Genomic DNA, 17,901 nt, shown 5'->3' on the forward strand with positions numbered 1-17,901 from the left:
CCAGAGTTTAGTTGTACCTGTATAAATGCAGATACGTATCGGCTAGCCTACTCTCTGCTAAATTATCGAAATCAATACGATCGGCTTCGTTCTTGTCTGCAAAATAAGCATACAATGCGCCAAGTTTTAAAGCAGGAACAGGAATTAGGTTGTAAATGCATTCTTGTATTTGCTTTCGCTCAAAATCTTCGCTATCTACTTCTTCTAGGACGGTTTCCGACATGCCGCGTGCGCTACGCTTAAATAATATTTTCTGGCATTTATTTTCCCTATCCTTGTTCGATCAGCCTTTGTTCACGATCACACGCGAAAATGCTTACGCGAATAAAATACAATTGTTGCTAACTCACGCCACAGTTGCTACGCGACGGTTACCGGGACTGCGGGCATAATCAACACATTTCTCGTTTGTAACGCTGTATTGTGTTTATGATAACGTTGGACTGCTCTTGTTTATGGCCCTCGTTGAGGTTGCCACAAATAAGACGTCCAAATAAACGCAAAGTCGTCATGTCGACATCCCTGTCTCGTGGCCGGACACTCAGTGTCCAGGCGATGAACACGTTGCGCGAGATGAGAGAATGCGGTCAGTTATGCGATGCGCTGATCAAATGCGACGGAGGCGAGTTCCAGGTGCATCGGGCCATCATGTCCGCTTGCAGTCCCTACTTTCGGGCGCTATTCACTAACAGCATGAACGACGACGACAACCGGACACAGCGCGACTACGTCATACCGGGTGTCGACGCCGAGATGCTAGCCATCATCATCGAGTTTGCCTACACGCGTATCTGCTGCATCACGGAGAGCACCGTGCAGCGACTCCTGGCGGCCGCTGACCAGCTGAACATCATGGGCGTCGTACGCGAATGCTGCGACTTCATCAATGATCGCATCGACGCCACGAATTGCTTCAGCATCCGGTCGTTCGCGCGCGCGTACTTCTGTAAGGGGCTGGAGAGGAGGGCGCACTCGTACATCATGAAGAACTTTCCCGAGATAGCCGAGCGCAACGACGAGTACCTAGAGCTGAGCACCGACGAACTGCACGAGTTGATCGACTCCGACGAGCTGAACGTCCGCAACGAGGAGATCTGTTTCCTGGCGATCGTGCGATGGATTGATCACGACGCCGAGGCGCGTAAGCAATATATCGCCAAACTTTTGGGCACCGTGCGCCTCGGCTTACTCGACGCCAACTATTTCGTCGAAAAGGTAAAATGTCACCCGTACGTGAAGGACAACGAAGATTGTAGGACGCTGGTAATCGAAACGATTAAGTTTCTCTACGACCTCGGCTTGTCGCTGCAAGACGGGAAGGAGGACAAAGAGAGCGAATCCGTGTTAATAGAGAGTCCGTTAGCAAAACCGAGAGTTCCGCACGAAATCATGTTTGCGATCGGAGGATGGAGTGGCGGTAGCCCCACCAACCTACTGGAGGCATACGATACGCGGGCAGATCGCTGGGTTAAGGTGGACACCGTGGACGAGATCGGGCCCAGGGCCTACCACGGCTCCGTCGTGCTCGACAAGCGCATCTACATCATCGGCGGGTTTGACGGAGTCGAGTATTTCAACAGCGTGCGCGTATTCGACCCGGCAAATAAGACGTACCAGGAGGTGGCGCCCATGAACTCTCGCCGCTGCTACGTCAGCGTCGCCCAGGTCGACAACTACATCTACGCCATGGGTGGCTTCGACGGCCACTCGCGACTAAACACGGCAGAGCGCTACAACCCGACGACGAACCAGTGGAGCATTATCGCGCCAATGCACTATCAACGCAGCGACGCGTGCGCCACCGTCATGGGCAATAAGATCTACATGACGGGCGGCTTCAACGGTCAAGAGTGTCTACTCACGTCTGAGTACTACGACCCGGAGACGGAAACGTGGACCGTCATAGCCCCGATGCGGAACCGCCGCAGCGGGGTAAGCTGCATCGCCTATCACAACTGCCTGTACGTGCTGGGCGGCTTCAATGGAATCTCGCGCATGTGCACCGTGGAGAGATGGAGCCCGCAGACGAACTCCTGGACGTCGGTGCCTGATATGTATACGCCGAGAAGCAATTTCGCTGTCGAGGTGAGACACATAGATACCTAGTATACGCGCAGTTACGCACCACTTACTTTAAAAACATGTTATGAGCGGCTATCTCTTGTACCCACACCTGTATGGCGGTGGCGGGCCAATCAGCCAATCAGCGAGCGTACACAAACCCACAAACCCACAAACCAACACTCAAACACACGCCGGTGAAAACATAACCTCCGCCAAGCCCCTGGCGGAGGTAATAATATAAAAACAGGAAATTTTGGACTGGAAATTAGAAAATCATTACGTTGAATGTTTTTTAGTAGCAAAAATCCACATTTTCCAATTCAGCTAGTTATGATAAGTGAATAAAGCTATGAATTAAGTGGATATGTGTTAGATTGTAAATAGCAACAAAATCCAAATACTCATCAATACCCACCATATTCAGGAAAATAGATTTTCAGTGAAGATGCACTAAAAGTATATACTACCTTATGGCACTCTTCTTATCCAAAAAGCTTAGACAGCTAAGAAATTATTTTTGGGGCTAACATATAGTTTTCTACAAAAATTTATACAATGGAAGAAAGGGTAACATTAAACAATACTATGAAAAGATTTTAACTCTGCTGCTCAATTAAAGCACTTTAATTAACATAATTGAATAGTAGCAGGTATCCACATGGGGAATAGTAGCATATATCCACATATTGAAATTCTAGATTTTAGAGCATATTTAGTTGAATAAAATATAAATACTGTTATTTCATTTAGAGAAACATCAGAAGGCGCGATTTGCACACTTAAATTTTTATAAATAGTGACCTATTGCTTTATTTGTCCAATGTAAAGTTTTTCCACCAAAAGTGATGATCATCTATTTATAGATATAGTAGCAAATATCCACAAGTTATTTATCATAAATGCGGATATCTATTACTGATGTTCTTTGCTTCTGGTTTTCGCTTTAATTTAGGTGCTCGCTCTTCTCTCTCCCTCTCTCTGTCTCTCTTTCTCTCGCACTCTCTCTCTCTCTCTCTCTCTCTCTCTCTCTCTCTCTCTCTCTCTCTCTCTCTCGCTTTCTCTCCTCTCTCTCTCTCTCTCTCTCTCTGTCTTCTCTCTCTCATGTGCACTCTTCTCTCTTTTTCTCTCTACGCTCTCTCTCTCTCTTCATCTCTCTCTCTCTCTCTCTACTCTCGCTCTCGCTCGTCTCTCTCTCGCCTCGTTTCTCGCATCTCTCGCTTTCTCGCACCTCTCTCCGCGCCGCGCTCACTCGGCTCGTTCTTCTCTCGCTCGCTCGCTTCTCTCTCGCTCGCTCGCTCTTCTCTCTCTTTCTCGTATCTATTTCTCTCTCTCTCTCTCTTCTCCTCTCCTCGCGGCACAACTCGCTCTTCGCTTTCCTCTCTCTTCGCGCGCGCTCGCTTGTTCTCTCTCTTCTCTCTCTCTCTCTCTGCCGATCTCGTGCAATTCTGGGCTCGCCTCTCTCTCTTCTCTCTCCTCGCTCGTCTTGTCGTTCTCTCTCTCTCTGCTCTCTCGTCTCTCTTCCTCTCTCACGACGCACACACTTCTCCCGCTTCTTCTCTCTTGCTCGGCTCGGACTCTGTCTCCCTCGATCTCATCACTCCTCTCTCTCTTCTCTCTTCTCCTCTCCCTTCCTCTCTCTTTCACTCCGTACTCTGCTTTCTCTCTGCTCTCGTGCTCTCGCTCTCTCCTCGCTCGCTCGCCGCTCGCGCGCTCTCTCTCTCTCGTCTCTCGCACTCTCTCTCTTCTCTGCTCTTCTTTTCTCTCTCTTGCTCTCTCTCTCTCACTCTCTCGCCTCTCTTCTCTCTCTTCTCTTCTCGCTTCCTCGTGCTCCTGTCTTCCAGCAGTCACACACACACACACTCCCTCTCTCGGTCTCTTAAATCACACACACACTCTCTCTCTCACCACACGTCTCTTTCTCTCTCTCTCTCTCGCTCTTTTCTCCTCGCTCATCGCATTCACACACACCACACACACGATCACACACACATCACACACACACTCTCTTCTCTCTCGCTCTCTCTGTTTCTCTCTTCGCTCCCTCTGCTCTCTCTCCTCTCTCGCACTTTCTCTTTCTCTCTCTCTCTTCTCATCGGTCTCGTGCCTTCTTGCTCTCCTCGCCCTCTCTTCACCTCTCTACCTCACTCTCTCTCTCTCCATCAATCTCGCTCGCTCGCTCTCTCGATTTGGCTCTCTCTCTCTCTTGTCCTCTCTCTCTTCTCTCTCTCTCTCTCTCTCTCTCGCTCTCTCTCGGCTACTTGCTCTCGTTCTCTCTCTCTCTCTCTCTCTCCCTCTCTTTCTCGCGCACTCTATCTCTCTCGCTCTTTCTCTCGCGCGCTCTCTCTCTTTATTATATTATATTGTTGTATTACATCTTCGTATACTTTATGTTCTTTGCTTCTGGTTTTTGTTTTAATTTAGGTATACTATTACATTTCACTATTCTATTCAAGTAATTTATTCGGATGTCAGATTTTCAGCAATGAACAGTGGAATCATTTAAATTAAAAGATTGCATACTGCAAAATGTTTCAAGCATTTAGAATTAAAGAATTAATTAAAATTTTTGCATTTATTTTTAGATATGAACATTTTAGTAGAAAGCAGAAGCTTAAGAATCTCTGTGTTAGAAAATTCCTTGTCTTTGTTGAAAGAAACCACTTGTTCAAACAAACAGGTCTCTTAGCAACCAATCCTTTGGCTAACCAATAAGATTCAAGGAAACGCGAGTATCAGAAATCCACATTTAGTAGCAGAAATCCACAATTAGTAGCAGAAATCCACATTTAGTAGCAAGTGATACTAAATTAGTAGCAAAAATCCACTTTAGTAGCATATATCCACAAAACAGTAGCAGAAATCCACAACCATTCTAATCATCATCATCATCATCATCATCATCATCATCATCATCATCATCATCATCATCATCATCATCATCATCTTCATCATCATCAACATCAGCATAATTATCATCACCATCATCATCATCGTCACCATCGTCGTCCTAATTATCATTGTTTTGCTGGACTCTTGACGCTGCTTGACAATATATCAGAATTTGCCATACCGTAAAAATTTCTCCCTCAGATAATCGACGACATGATATTCGTCGTCGGCGGCTTCAACGGCGTCACGACCATCTACCACGTAGAGTGCTACGACGAGGCAGCCAACGAGTGGTACGAGGCGACCGACATGAGCGTGTTCCGCAGCGCGCTGAGCGTCTGCGTCGTCAACGACCTGCCCAACGTCTACGACTACATTCACAAGGATCGCGAGAAACTCGTGGACGAGAAAGTCAAACTGAACAGGGCAACACCTCGCAGTCCGTAACAGCGAGTCCTTGACAGATGTAAACGGGTGTATATACGCGGCAAGCCATTATGTGTGATCGCATATTGCGGCGATTTCGCGCCTGCGAATCCATAGCGCCTTTTCGACGCCTATCGAATATAAATTGTTAAAATAAGTATGAGAAAATATGAGATATAGCAAAATAAGCAGCTATTTGCGAATAAAATCGAGAGAGTTGTGCTTGGCGCGTCGTGTTGAAAAATTCAAGATGGAAATATACTCACCTTGGTAGACCACGAAGCATAATGTGTTTATGGCAAATTTGTGTAATTTATATAGTGCATCGTTTACGTTTCGACTTAATTAACACGCAGTTATAAAACAACTTTTCGAAAATGTGAAGAGAAATTGCATGTCTATATAATAAAACGAAAACAGCAAATTAATGGAAATAACAAACATACTATACTAGTCGATTAGTGAAACGTGAAACATGGGTGCGAACGAAAGTAAAGCAGTGGATAGACGAACTCAGTTGTAAAACGAACAGGAAAGAATTGTACTTGCGATGCAGACATCACCACATAGGACAGACAGAGCTGAGTAAGCTGTTAACGAAAACATCACGTTAGGTTTTGTTCGGCGCGTTTAAAATATATTTACAGCCGACTTTACAGACGTCTCGACTGGCGGGGCGCTCGAGAGCGTGACTAGCAGATGTGCGGCGGCCGCATGTATGAGCGGCTGAGGTGACGATTTAGCGTGAAATCAAGGGCAACCTCGCCGCCCGTGTAAAGCTTTAGGTAAACCGATAGTGCTAGGCAACCAGACGGCTAGACGTAGAAAAAACCCACGTTTCGGTTTGCGCGCGGTTGAAGATCTGTCGTGAGCTGGTCAGCGCACTGCCAGCTGAGGGAGAGCATTACGCGGAAAGCCGTTAAAGTTGGACAAGAGAGCCGACCGTCGCGATATTATAGCGTTAACGAGACTTTTCCCAGAAGCCACGCTTTTACAGTTGAGAGAATCTGGACGCGAGAATGCGGGTCGAACGTTGCGGGGGTGTAGCAACAGGATGGGAATGGAGGCATAGGGTATGAAGTTGTGGTGCTGGCGGCTGCGAGCTTCGCGTTGCATGATGGGGTGCGAGTCTTGCCCAGGATTCGAATACGGATATTGTGAGTGGGAGATGCGGATATTGTGAGTGGGAGATGCGGATATTGTAGGAACAGCGGATGTGGAAGTTCTGGAGGTGGGCGATGTGGGCATTGGGGGGTGGGGGAGAATATTGCGGGGATAGAAAATATAGATATTGTAGGGAGCGGGTTGAATACGGAAATTGAAGGGGTAGGATATGTGAAGATTATGGAGGTGGATTGTGATATGAGGACACTCTGGGGGTTGGAGTACAGATATATAGTCCAGTAAAAGATATGGTTCACGTAAAGTGAGGATGCTAACATTTTGGAAATGTCAACATTGTGTAGTGGCGTGTGACTACTATGGGGGTAGAGAATACAGGACGGCGGGACTAGAGAAATATAACCCAGCATTGTGTGATTTAATTAACGACAGGATGTGGTGAAATGCGTCGAGTAATAGATGAAACCATGCTGGTAGTGAGCGCTCTCGCGTATGATTTCTTATAAAGTCCCCCCACCTACTTTTTCTTTCTGACTCACAGCCTCACTCGTTATCTTACGTCACCTCGAATGCCGTTTATTTCCTACCGTCTCTAGATATTCCAGGTCTTTCTCTGTCTCTCGCGCCAGTTTTGTGTGTGCAATTTTGCGGTAACTTTATAATAACGTTGTTGAACACGCTGGATAGGCTATCTCAGAATAACATACTCCGTCCATAACTTTTTTTTTATGCGTATTCGATTTTCTCCGTGCGGTCGATGAATAGCACGGACGGCGTTTCGCAAAAGATACCTAGTTGGCAGCGTGCCAATAGACATATCACATAGCCGGCTTTCATCATCTTTGACGTCTAATTTCATCAGCATGCGGCGCGTCGTAACTCTCATCAAGCATCAACATGTCTGGCGGATATCCGCCGGCAACTGCCGACTCTTAGCGTATTGCTTTACTAGGAGCCACATTTGGTACACAGTAAACAGTTTTCCCGACACCGGAACTAATAACCCCGTCACACTGAACGGCGACCATCCGCGACCGTACGGCGACCAGAAAATGTACAAGGTCGCCGGCAAACGCGAACACAACGCGAGAAAAAGTCCCAACAAATTACAAACTTGAAAAAAAACCAGCGCTCTTACCGCGACCTGTGCGATCATACCGCGTTCTCACGGCGCGCCCGCCACGACCTCTCCGCGCTTATGGCGTTTCTATTGAGATCTATGGGCTTGGCAACGGCGATCACCGGCGTTCCCGCGGCGCTCTCACTACGCTCATGGGGTTCTTACCACGCGTCTTCTACGTGTATCGCGACTGCACGGCGACCTCACGGCGTTTCTACCACGTTCTCACGGCGACTATATAAGCTGGTCAGATTTTCGGAAATTTTAACTGTATAGTTGTGCGTTTGCTGAGTAGAAACACGATGCCGAAGAAACAAGCTACCATAGGCCGAGGCCGTGGCCGTGGCCGAGACAGATCGGCATGAAACAGATCGGCAGATCGGATGAGACAGATCCATGAATTCGCCGTTGAAAATGTTACCATTTTCGCAGCGTCTTTGCCACGCGTGTACTGCGCGTGTACTACGTTTATGGAGATGTTACGACGCTTGTCTCACGACCTTCGCGACCCCACCGTTGTTCTCACCGCGTTCCAGGTCAGATCGCCGAACCTTGGCGTTTGTTTTGAACATGCTCAAAACAAACGCCGTGACTCGGCGATCATTGGCGACCATGGCGACTACACCACGATGTCTGGCGTCCTTGTCCACGCCACGATGTCAAGCGCGACGTCCACCACGCTTATACCACGCTTATGGCGACCTTGGCGCGCTCTGGGCCCATTTTCCATCGCCGTAGCAGCGCATTAAGGACGCCACCCCGGTGTGACGGGGTATAAGTGATGAGCACACACGCTGTAACAATGACAGTCGGCGTACGTAAACCGCACACCTCGTTTTTGACCATAGCTTTCTAAGTAATCGCACATCAACTAATCATGTAATGTTTGAGTAATAATGTCAAAGAACATTTAAATAACTTCTTTGTCTTTTAAGATAAATATGATTAGCTTAAAACCCCATCACCTTTTTAAGTCGTGTGATCAAATTATAATTGTATTTGTTCATATGTATGATTACAGACCGCCAAGAGGTACGCTAGATAAACGCTACAACAGAAAACAGCAGTAACATGCGTTCAATCAATCTTCGCTCCCACGATCGTAGTAACAAGATTATGAAGATTTACAGTACATGTGTAAAAATCGACTATGAATCAAATTCAGGAGGTATCATCGCATTTAAATACAGATGATTGCAGCTCAAAACCCTTTAACATCGTGCCGTGGCATCTCTTCGATGAATCGAAAATCTAAAGATGAAATATATTAACAGGTCGGTTTTATGGGGTTTGAACAAATATTTTCTACGAACTCGGTTTAATGGCGGTTCAATAGAGCCCCCAGGTTCTGCGAAACACATTAGCACGCTAAGTCCACAGGATCAAATTTAAATTTGGATAACAATATAAAATTGACGAAAAAACCTTGCGACGTCATTAGACAAACCATGTGATCTCGCGTAGGTCGTACGAGACCAAAAGACTTGGCCGATACATTGCTCTCCGAATTCTTTATTACTGGCAATAACATTGTATCCGCACACAGCTGTTGGCAGCATTTATTACCCCATTTATTACGAACGGTGTTACGATCGCCACGATGACATCATGGACGAGACGAGACAAAAAAGTGGCACAAGGCGTTCCTGATGTGTTGTATTTTTTAATGGCGTTTAGCCGTAACGTTCTCACAGACGCGTAGACTACACCACCGGCGGGTGGCATGGATCCATGGAGAAGCTACACACACTCGTACATGATGTGATTAAATAAACTGCGTCAGAAAAGCTCGCCGTGTACGAGGAAGATGCTGCTAAACATACGCAAATAGTAGCGCCCCGCGAAACACGTGAATCTCAGAGCGTTAATCTGTGGTCTCAGCGGCTGCTTTTTGGCAGATCGCCCAGTCTAAACAACATATTTGTTTCCGGGCATCCCACATGGGCGAGGGAGCCTGCGCCTCCGCCTTACGCACCACCATCGCCACCACCACCCGTTACATCTCGTAGCTCGAATATATAGTGTGCATTAGCAACATACTGACAAGAGGTTTGTACAAGTGGCAGATGCTAACACTCACAGGTTTAAAGAGGATTTCGGATCGTTAGAGAAATCCCTTCGCGGAAATCCATTTGAAGATCAAAGGAACGGCAGGCAGACGTAGCAATCGGCTGATCAGGGAAGGCGGCTGCGGGCTCACGTCAGACGACTGCAGACGTCACGTGGATAACGTAGACCAGGCATATAAGGCGACCACGGCTGCGCGCGGGCATACTCGTAAACACATTCACGCTAAATCACCGTCTACAAGAAAAGGCTCGTTACACACGCAGGCAGACATACATACACAACGGGCACACACGCACATACTCACCCACACGCATATATACATATATAGAAAGAGAACACAGGAGAGAAGACAGTAACTAAAGGAGCTAAAGAGGGAGAGACACCGAGAGAGAGAGAGAGAGAGAGAGAGAGAGAGAGAGAGAGAGAGAGAGACGCACACAACTGTCGCGGGGCTTGAGGATTCACGATCACCGACGACTTTTGTCAGAATAACTACCGTTCGAGGATTCTCGCAATTCACGATGGTGCAAAACATTTATCTCATCTGGCCGCTCCCGACTGTGGCGATGACAGTATTGTTGTTGACAGCGGTCGTTGACACTCGAACACTGCCTGACAACACAGCAGGCGAGGATGAGGACTTGTCGATGGCGTATAACGACACTAATGACAACAATACAATGGGATCGGACGTGAACGTGACAACCACTTTGGACTACGAAACTCAACGGCTTCTGCAGATGAGAGAAAGGTAACGGCTAGACACCTTCACCTTCCCCTAGAGGCGCGCACACGCGAGCCGATTCTGACCTGATTTCTCCAGCTCATCCTGTTTACAGTTACAGTTACAGTTACAGTTACATACTGTTTACAGTTGAGATATTGCTCAGCCGCGTGTCAGTCTCAGAGACGCAACTGCGAAGTCTCTATGACACGCGACTGTGTAAACCTTTCACTGTAAACCCGCTGCATGGCTGACTATGTCACCGGGAAATTACGTCGTAGTCACTCGCGAAGGGTATGACGACTACCATATATAGCTAACGCATAATACGTGTCGCGTACTTGTCCGGCACATCGCTAAGACAAAACCGACCAGATCTGTATGACAGTCGCACAGTATGCATGGGGGTTAATGTATTTAATGTAATTTATGAACTGCTTGTCGTATTTGTTGGCAATGGTAGCTGAAGACCGTGATCTAATGAAAATGACGATTACATATTAGTAGTTAGATAGTTATTGTCATAATATAGATACCTGTGACACATTGTGTTGTAGATAGCTGTGACGTGTGATTAGGTGTAACATAATAGACAGATCATGTCTGCGTAATGTTACTCCTATACAATCGTAGATAACTGTTTCATTATTTTAAAGATGTGGCATATTGTAGATAGTTTTGTGATATCATTGACAACTGTTACTAGAAATGCCGAGCACATGTTCTTGCGCACTTCTGCTGTTATGCATTCTAGAGAGGTGTAAGCGAGTGCAGAGCAGTGGCATATTGTAGCTAGCGGCATTGTGAGAGTTTCGTGATAGCTTGACATAATATTATTGTAGATCACTGTAACATAAATAGCCTGGCGTTAAAATATTGTTTGTAACCGTTGTATATTGTAGATAGTTGTCTGTTACTGTAGCTATCTGTGAGATGTTCTTGCTCGCAGCACTGTGAATTTGTACATAGTAGATTGTGTAATGTTCTAGACTGTTTATTTGAATTGTAGATGTTGTAGACTGTGCGATATTCTATATAGATAGCTGTGACACATTGTTCTAGGGCACTGTTCACTAACATCGTTGTCTCCCTTTTTTCTTCTTTGCTCCGTTTACCCCGATGGAAACTAATGGTGCACCGTGTGACAAAATCGTGAATCCCCCGACCCGCCGGTCGGCACGCGCGTCGACGCGTCGCACGCTGCGTCGCGCGCTGCGTCGCCCACTGCGTCGCCCACTGCGTCACGACCGAGCCCGACGCGCGCGGTCGCTAACAGTCAGTATCGCTTGAATGAAAGGAAGAAGCAGGAACACCTGCTGTGGATTCAGGCGGTGATTCTGCAGCGGCTCGGCATGAGTCGTAAGCCGAACATCTCGTCGAGCGCATTCACGGACGAGGAGCGCACGAGTCTGATGGACGCCTTCGAGACGATCTATCGCACCGGCAACGAGGGCAACGAGAACGTCGGCGAATTCTACGCGAAGCGCTTCAAGACCAACCCGCCATCGTGTGAGTGCACTGTGTGCGCGGGCGTGCGCACGTATGAGCGCGCGCGCACGCACGCATAGACATAGATACGCGCGAGTGCGCGCACACACGCACGCGCGTTGAGACATTCTTACTCGTACGCGTGTATGTATGCATGTACACGTCCACTGACACGCACACAAACACACGCGCGCGCACGTACGCACGCACGCACGCACGCACGCATGCACGCACGCACTCATGCACGCACGCACAGACTACAAATTATGTATATATATATATGCACGTAGTAACTAACATTCTCATGCGCACAAGGGTATGCAATTATATGAATCAACGTGCACAAGCAAACGAGTCTTGTCAACTTCCACGAATGGGAATATTGTCAGTCCGTAATTGAACCATGCATACATGCTTACTTACTACAAATCACAGTTAATACTACAACTATACCGAGTTCCTCGAGGAACACTATAAACCGCTCAGTTTAATTAACCGCCGCTTATGGCTAAGGAGACGCCAAAAAATTCGCTAGTAAAACGAGATTCCGAACGCATAAACATGTTTTCGTGCGTATGAAAACCGCTCCCCCGATAATTGCAATAGGCAGCCAATCACCGTTGAGGGAGTGGCACACGCATGCACTTAAATTTGGCACACGTCTTTTTAATGAACTTTTTGCCATCAAAGCGCGTTCAAGTTCAGGAAAACATTCGCTGACTTTCAAAAATCCTTCCGACTCATTAAAGTACAAGTACCAACCGAATTTAATATGTTCATACACGACAAAAAAGGCTTCCTTGCGGCGAGACGACTGCTGCCAATGGCTGCAGGCTGTTTGATCTTTCCTGTTTTTTAACGATTCACGCCGTCTGAGAGATTTATTGAAGGTGACTGCTGATAAGTTTGGAAGCCCCCCCCCCGCGCCAGCGATCTGATGAATTCTAGACAGTTGTTACAGACGCTCCGCCTGGGGGAGCCTGATGCAGTGTGGTGCAGCCAGTTTTTATAGGTCATCGGTTTTTGAACGTCAAGCGATATAGTCTAGAGCAGTCAACAGATTTCTAATCTGCTCCTCTTCGTAAATAGAAAGATCAGCTGCCCGAAATCAGCTTATTAACCGATAGCATCATTACTTACTCGTCTGGTCGTTGCACAATGAGAAACGGATACGTCTAATTGAAGAGCATACTGGCTGCACGTTAAATATAATTCGGCGATATGTCATAATGATAAAAGTCATAGATAATGATAAAGGTCATAGATGTGACGCGTATGATCCCACTGGTCACGCTGGTACTGCCTGAAGGTTTTTGATAATTAATATAATAAATATCGCGATTATTATATTGACAATAGTTCCTTTTGTGAATACCAGACACAAGTCAATTAAAATCTAAAGATATCTTCACTAAATGACCATCGCGCGTATTTGTATGTATACACACACAATATACTATAATTATATATAATAGTATAATATATATATATATATATACTCATGTGCTATTTTGATGACATTCATTGCTATTATCAAGAGTCATTTAAGACATTATAATAGAAGACATTTATTTTATTTAATTACCCCCTGATATTATCAGGTAGTGTTTATCTCGGCACAGTGACTGCGGCTGCTAGAGGAACGTCCGGTGTTTCACCGGCGCACCATATACAATACGAGTGCTCCATGGCTCTGATAAGGTTCGCACCAACGTACAGGTCTCGCACCGCCGGGAGTCAACTGCGCAAGTGGCGCGACACCGACCCTTACGTCATGCGCTTGTACTTTCGATCTCAGCAACCCTCGAGATACGCCACGACCCGAGGAAATCGATTCGAAGGTATCTTCCGCCACCCTGCGGTTGTACCTGCTGCCGCAAGACGAGTCATCCCGTAGGGAAACAGGTATGGGTCGCATGGGATGAAATCCACTCAACGCGATTGTTTGTATCAAGGTAACGCAAATAGTCGATGAGCTTATGCCGCGCGCCTGGCCCTGCGTATACACAGCCGTAGAGAAGTTATGAAGAAGAAGAAGAATGTTATTACGTAACGTATTATTATACTGGCCTCGGCGGTTTTATGGTGGAAACTAAATGAATCTGCGAAAAATAGTTACGCTCAAGTCATACGCGATACAAACTAGTTGTTTGCGCTGAGCAATTTCATTTCCGTACAGTTTATTGAAGAAGGCATGTCAACATATTCTTGTCGGGTGTGTGTAATTTCCCTTAGATACAGTTTTAATATCAACATACAGCCAAATGAATTCGAACGACGAAACGTTCAAAATAAGACTCACAAACCTACTGAGAGAAAAATTAAGCGAGTGAATCGTAATAGCATCAAGAGCTTTTCTTGTCTTGTCTTGTCTTGTCGGATACTGTACGAATCGCCTGGTGTGGCTATAGACGTACAGGTCAGAGCTAATAACACCTATAATACCTAGGTGTTATTAGCTCTTGATAGCATGTGGATGGTGATAGCGGCATCAGCATAGAAAGATCGCGCTCACTGTCATCGACACCAACGCTCAACACGCCTTTCTACTGCGCGTTACCAGGTCGACGCGATCGACAAGCGGCCGCGAAGGGAGTCGCAAGGGCGCGCAAGACACCAAGAACGGAACGCGAAGCCGCGCCGAAGTAGAGACCCGACGTCAGACGCGCGGCCGACAGGCGGACGAAGTCCGGGCAGAAAGATCCCGATCAGTAAGCATCATCGCAGTACATGATGCCGCTCACAATACCCACGCGTAAGTCTTCCACTGAGACACGCCAATAAGCGACAGACAACGATAACCCGCGGAATTACGTGCATGCCAGTGTAAAAAAACAATGCGATATTTTAACCGTAGGAGAGCGTCGTATATAGAGTTGTTACTATGTTATTCCCAGTTCCCACTTAACTTGCCCAAACTGTAGTTATAGATATAGCTGACAATACTAACACACACTAAGTTGCATACCCTGCACGAATCAAACCCGCTGCGACTGAAGTCATGTCTATACTCGGCTGATGTAACCGCTTCGGTATTTACGAGCCGAATTGAATTCAAAGTTTGACGCCGCGACTTAATCGGATTCCTGGCTCATCTGTAATAACGTCGAGTAGGCAGAATCGTCGCCCGTGTATTAACGAGAAGTTCGGCGATCGCTCAGTTAAGCGGGCTCGCAAGATGGTGCCGGTCGGCGAGACGGCTGGGTGAAAGCTTAACATCAAAGGCACGGTGCGGCGCCTGGTGCGGGCGCCCGGAACACAACCAGGGGACCGAGATTCAATCGAGAGAACAGCCGCGCAACCCGTGCGGCGGCTCGCTCATCGCGCCCTCACTGGGCAGCATTCACACAGGTCGCAGGCTTCACATGTCTCAGGCGTAACGTGTTCACAGCGTCCTTCTCGCGATTTTTTTATTCTCGCGAACGCTCGCGCGGTTGGCCATCGCCCGCTCTGGTCAGTTCGTCGCATTAGTGGACCGAAAACTAGTCGTCAACACGCGCGGCATTCATACAGCACATGCGCACGCACGCCACACAGCACGCCACACAACACACACACGACACGACGACAGACAGGTCACACACACCACCGCGGCCCCCCAGCGACGCGCTCGTAAACGCGCGAGCAGTGTTTTAGATGTTATTCAGAGCAGTGTTTAGATGTATTCAGAGGCATGTTTAGATGTATTCAGAGCATTTTAGATTTATTCAGGAGCAGTTTTAGAGGTTATTCAGAGCAGTTAGATGTATTCAGGCATGTTTTAGAATGTTATTCACGCGATTTCAACCCTGGTAGGCTTCAGCGACCACGAGACTGAGTGCTTAAGCATACAGAAGCTCTGATGTAGAGAAATATAGCAGAAAGTAAAAATACAGGCCAGCTGAGTCAATGAGTCAAAAAGCGGCAGTGCGCACATTCGTAATTGGAGATGTTCTGGTACAATGTATGCGCGTTAAGGCGACGCTACTCATCCACATACTGTACGAGTAGGGTGCGTAGCGAGAAAGCAGCTGTATCAATTGCTATGGAATATCCGTGTACTGTCCGCGAGGAATATTGCGATGCTGACATTCATTCGCGCTTTAGTAACTGCACAGGAGTGCAGGCAATCGCGAACGTGCGAAGCTAGCAATTCGCTCGGCACGAAACGAACACAGAGGTCACCGCAGTTGCATCCTCCATGCTGAAGGAAGCACTGCCCTGGCTGGCCATATGGCACGATGACTCCCGCGGACTAACGCCGACCCACCGTCGCGAGCCCCTCGAATCGGACTGATCTGCAGCGAAGGCGCGGCGAACACCGGATGTTGTGCCACGCAACGAAGCAGACGGGGAGTGAACCGCCCGACTTACCATCGGTCGAACGATTACGAAGCCAACAGCCCAGTCGACCTTCTCCCGTCATCTCTACGCCCTTCCCCTCGTCAGTTTACCCTGAAGCACCGCTGGCCTAGTGGCCGAGACGGTTTAGGTGTTGGGAGCCAACGCTATAACCTGTGATGCAGGCTGGTGCCGTACAACTGTTACTCGAGACTCTTATCACGCTAATCACGCACCAGCGCCGGGACAGTACTGAAAGCCCTGCAGCTGTTCCGGGCGTCGTCAAGCGTCACATGTACATATCATGTGTCTTAAAGCAAGGCAGAAACATATCGAGTATAGGTCCTGCGAAGTAAATATTATTTGGGTTTAATCTAGTATCGTATGGCATCTTGTTTTCTATCGTCAAAGATAAATGTTATTGCTGAGCGAAGCTTAGAAAGTCGCGAATAACTGGTGAAAATGTTTAACACGGCGCGCAAGAGAACAACGCGTAGCGTTGATTTAGAGGTGAACGCAAGGCGGATGTCAACGTCATCGGCTTCCTACCGGCGGCTGGGGTCAAGACAGAACTGTTAAAATCATCTACAACTAGTGGCAGACTAGCGTTAAATACATAGAAGATTCTGCCCTGTGAAACGCTGCATCATTATCAAAACGGAAGTGAGGTAGTACACTGACTTAGCCATATCATACCAACACATTCCATAAAAACAAAAAAAAAAAAAACTCACAAAAAAAAAACAAAAAAACAAAAAAACGAACAAAAAAGAAAAAAAGATAAAAAAAAAAAAAAAAAATAACAAAAAAAAAAAAACAACAAAAAAAAAAAAAAGAATAAAAAAAAAGAAAAAAAAAAAAAAAAAAAAAAAAAAAACAGAAAAATAAAAAAAAAAAAAAAAAAAAAAAAAATAAAAACAAAATTAACTTGTACAGATCTGATGTTTTTTGTAAAAATAAATTCACGCGTAAAGCATTAAAACAAATGATTGTATTTATATATTACTTGCTATACCGCAGTTTCGTAATAAACCTTAACAGATCACCACGAATCACAGCATAAATGACAGATAGGGCACTCACCGTATATATAACCGATCTTGCTAATTTTCATCAGTCAGTAAGCCCAGGGTACTTCAATGAAGCGGAGCAACACGTAAAAGTACACTTGCAAATAAGATCGCTAGCATCAGCTTACACTGAATATAACATAATTTCGGTATTACGCATAATACACTGCGATTTACCCCTATAATCATTAGACATCACATATACAGCAAAGTGACTACCGAACTGGAGGTACGACGTACACAGCAACTGCATTAAAACGCTTCAGCCCGGGATGTGTGTGCATCTGAGCAGTGTGGCAACTCGAAAGTCTATTTTAGCGGGCTGTCTGCTCATCCGAGCAATTCTGCCGCAGGAACACATTACTGACAGACCGCAAAACACAGATTATTGTACACGGAGAAAAACTAAAAACATCGATGGTAGCCAACAGAACCGACCCGAGAAGGCATATCGCGCTTGCAACCAGATTAGTTGCCGTCACGACAACACCTTGGCTGTCAGAATGCCTACCTAAATGCCGACTTCGGCGCACCCGAATTTAACCCGGCACCGTCCCTCTATTCCTCGCAGTGCTCCGTAAGAGCGTCTTGCGCTGGCCATCGAGCTG

At 46.7% G+C, this 17,901-nt stretch overlaps 2 protein-coding genes across 4 annotated transcripts in view; both read left to right on the plus strand.

Moving 5' to 3' along the window:
- Positions 1-537: 537 nt before the first annotated feature.
- LOC106807141 (kelch-like protein 10) lies at positions 538-5,605 on the plus strand. Its single transcript, XM_014809404.1, has 2 exons — positions 538-2,085; positions 5,155-5,605. Exons 1-2 carry the CDS (start codon positions 556-558, stop codon positions 5,398-5,400), a joined length of 1,776 nt encoding a protein of 591 aa, XP_014664890.1. The 5' UTR covers positions 538-555; the 3' UTR covers positions 5,401-5,605.
- Positions 5,606-9,851: 4,246 nt separating this feature from the next.
- LOC106807157 overlaps positions 9,852-17,901 on the plus strand; it is a 15,431-nt gene continuing 7,381 nt past the window's right edge. For 2 of the 3 annotated variants that reach the window (XM_014809425.1, XM_014809427.1), the window contains exons 1-3: positions 9,852-10,442; positions 11,692-11,924; positions 13,623-13,806. In XM_014809425.1, coding sequence (XP_014664911.1) covers positions 10,213-10,442; positions 11,692-11,924; positions 13,623-13,806 — 647 coding nt within the window. In that variant the 5' untranslated portion in view covers positions 9,852-10,212. The remainder of the gene's footprint in view (positions 10,443-11,691; positions 11,925-13,622; positions 13,807-17,901) is intronic. The other variant, XM_014809426.1, reaches the window with a different exon arrangement.

Source organism: Priapulus caudatus, unplaced genomic scaffold (assembly GCF_000485595.1).
Source record: "Priapulus caudatus unplaced genomic scaffold, Priapulus_caudatus-5.0.1 Scaffold197, whole genome shotgun sequence".
Lineage (NCBI taxonomy): Eukaryota > Metazoa > Priapulida > Priapulimorpha > Priapulimorphida > Priapulidae > Priapulus > Priapulus caudatus.

Coding starts and splice junctions, on each gene's coding strand:
- LOC106807141 (XM_014809404.1), top strand. CDS start 556: ATGAACACGTTGCGCGAGATGAGAGAATGCGGTCAGTTATGCGATGCG. Junction 2,086..5,154: donor GAAGCAATTTCGCTGTCGAG/GTGAGACACATA, acceptor TTTCTCCCTCAG/ATAATCGACGACATGATATT.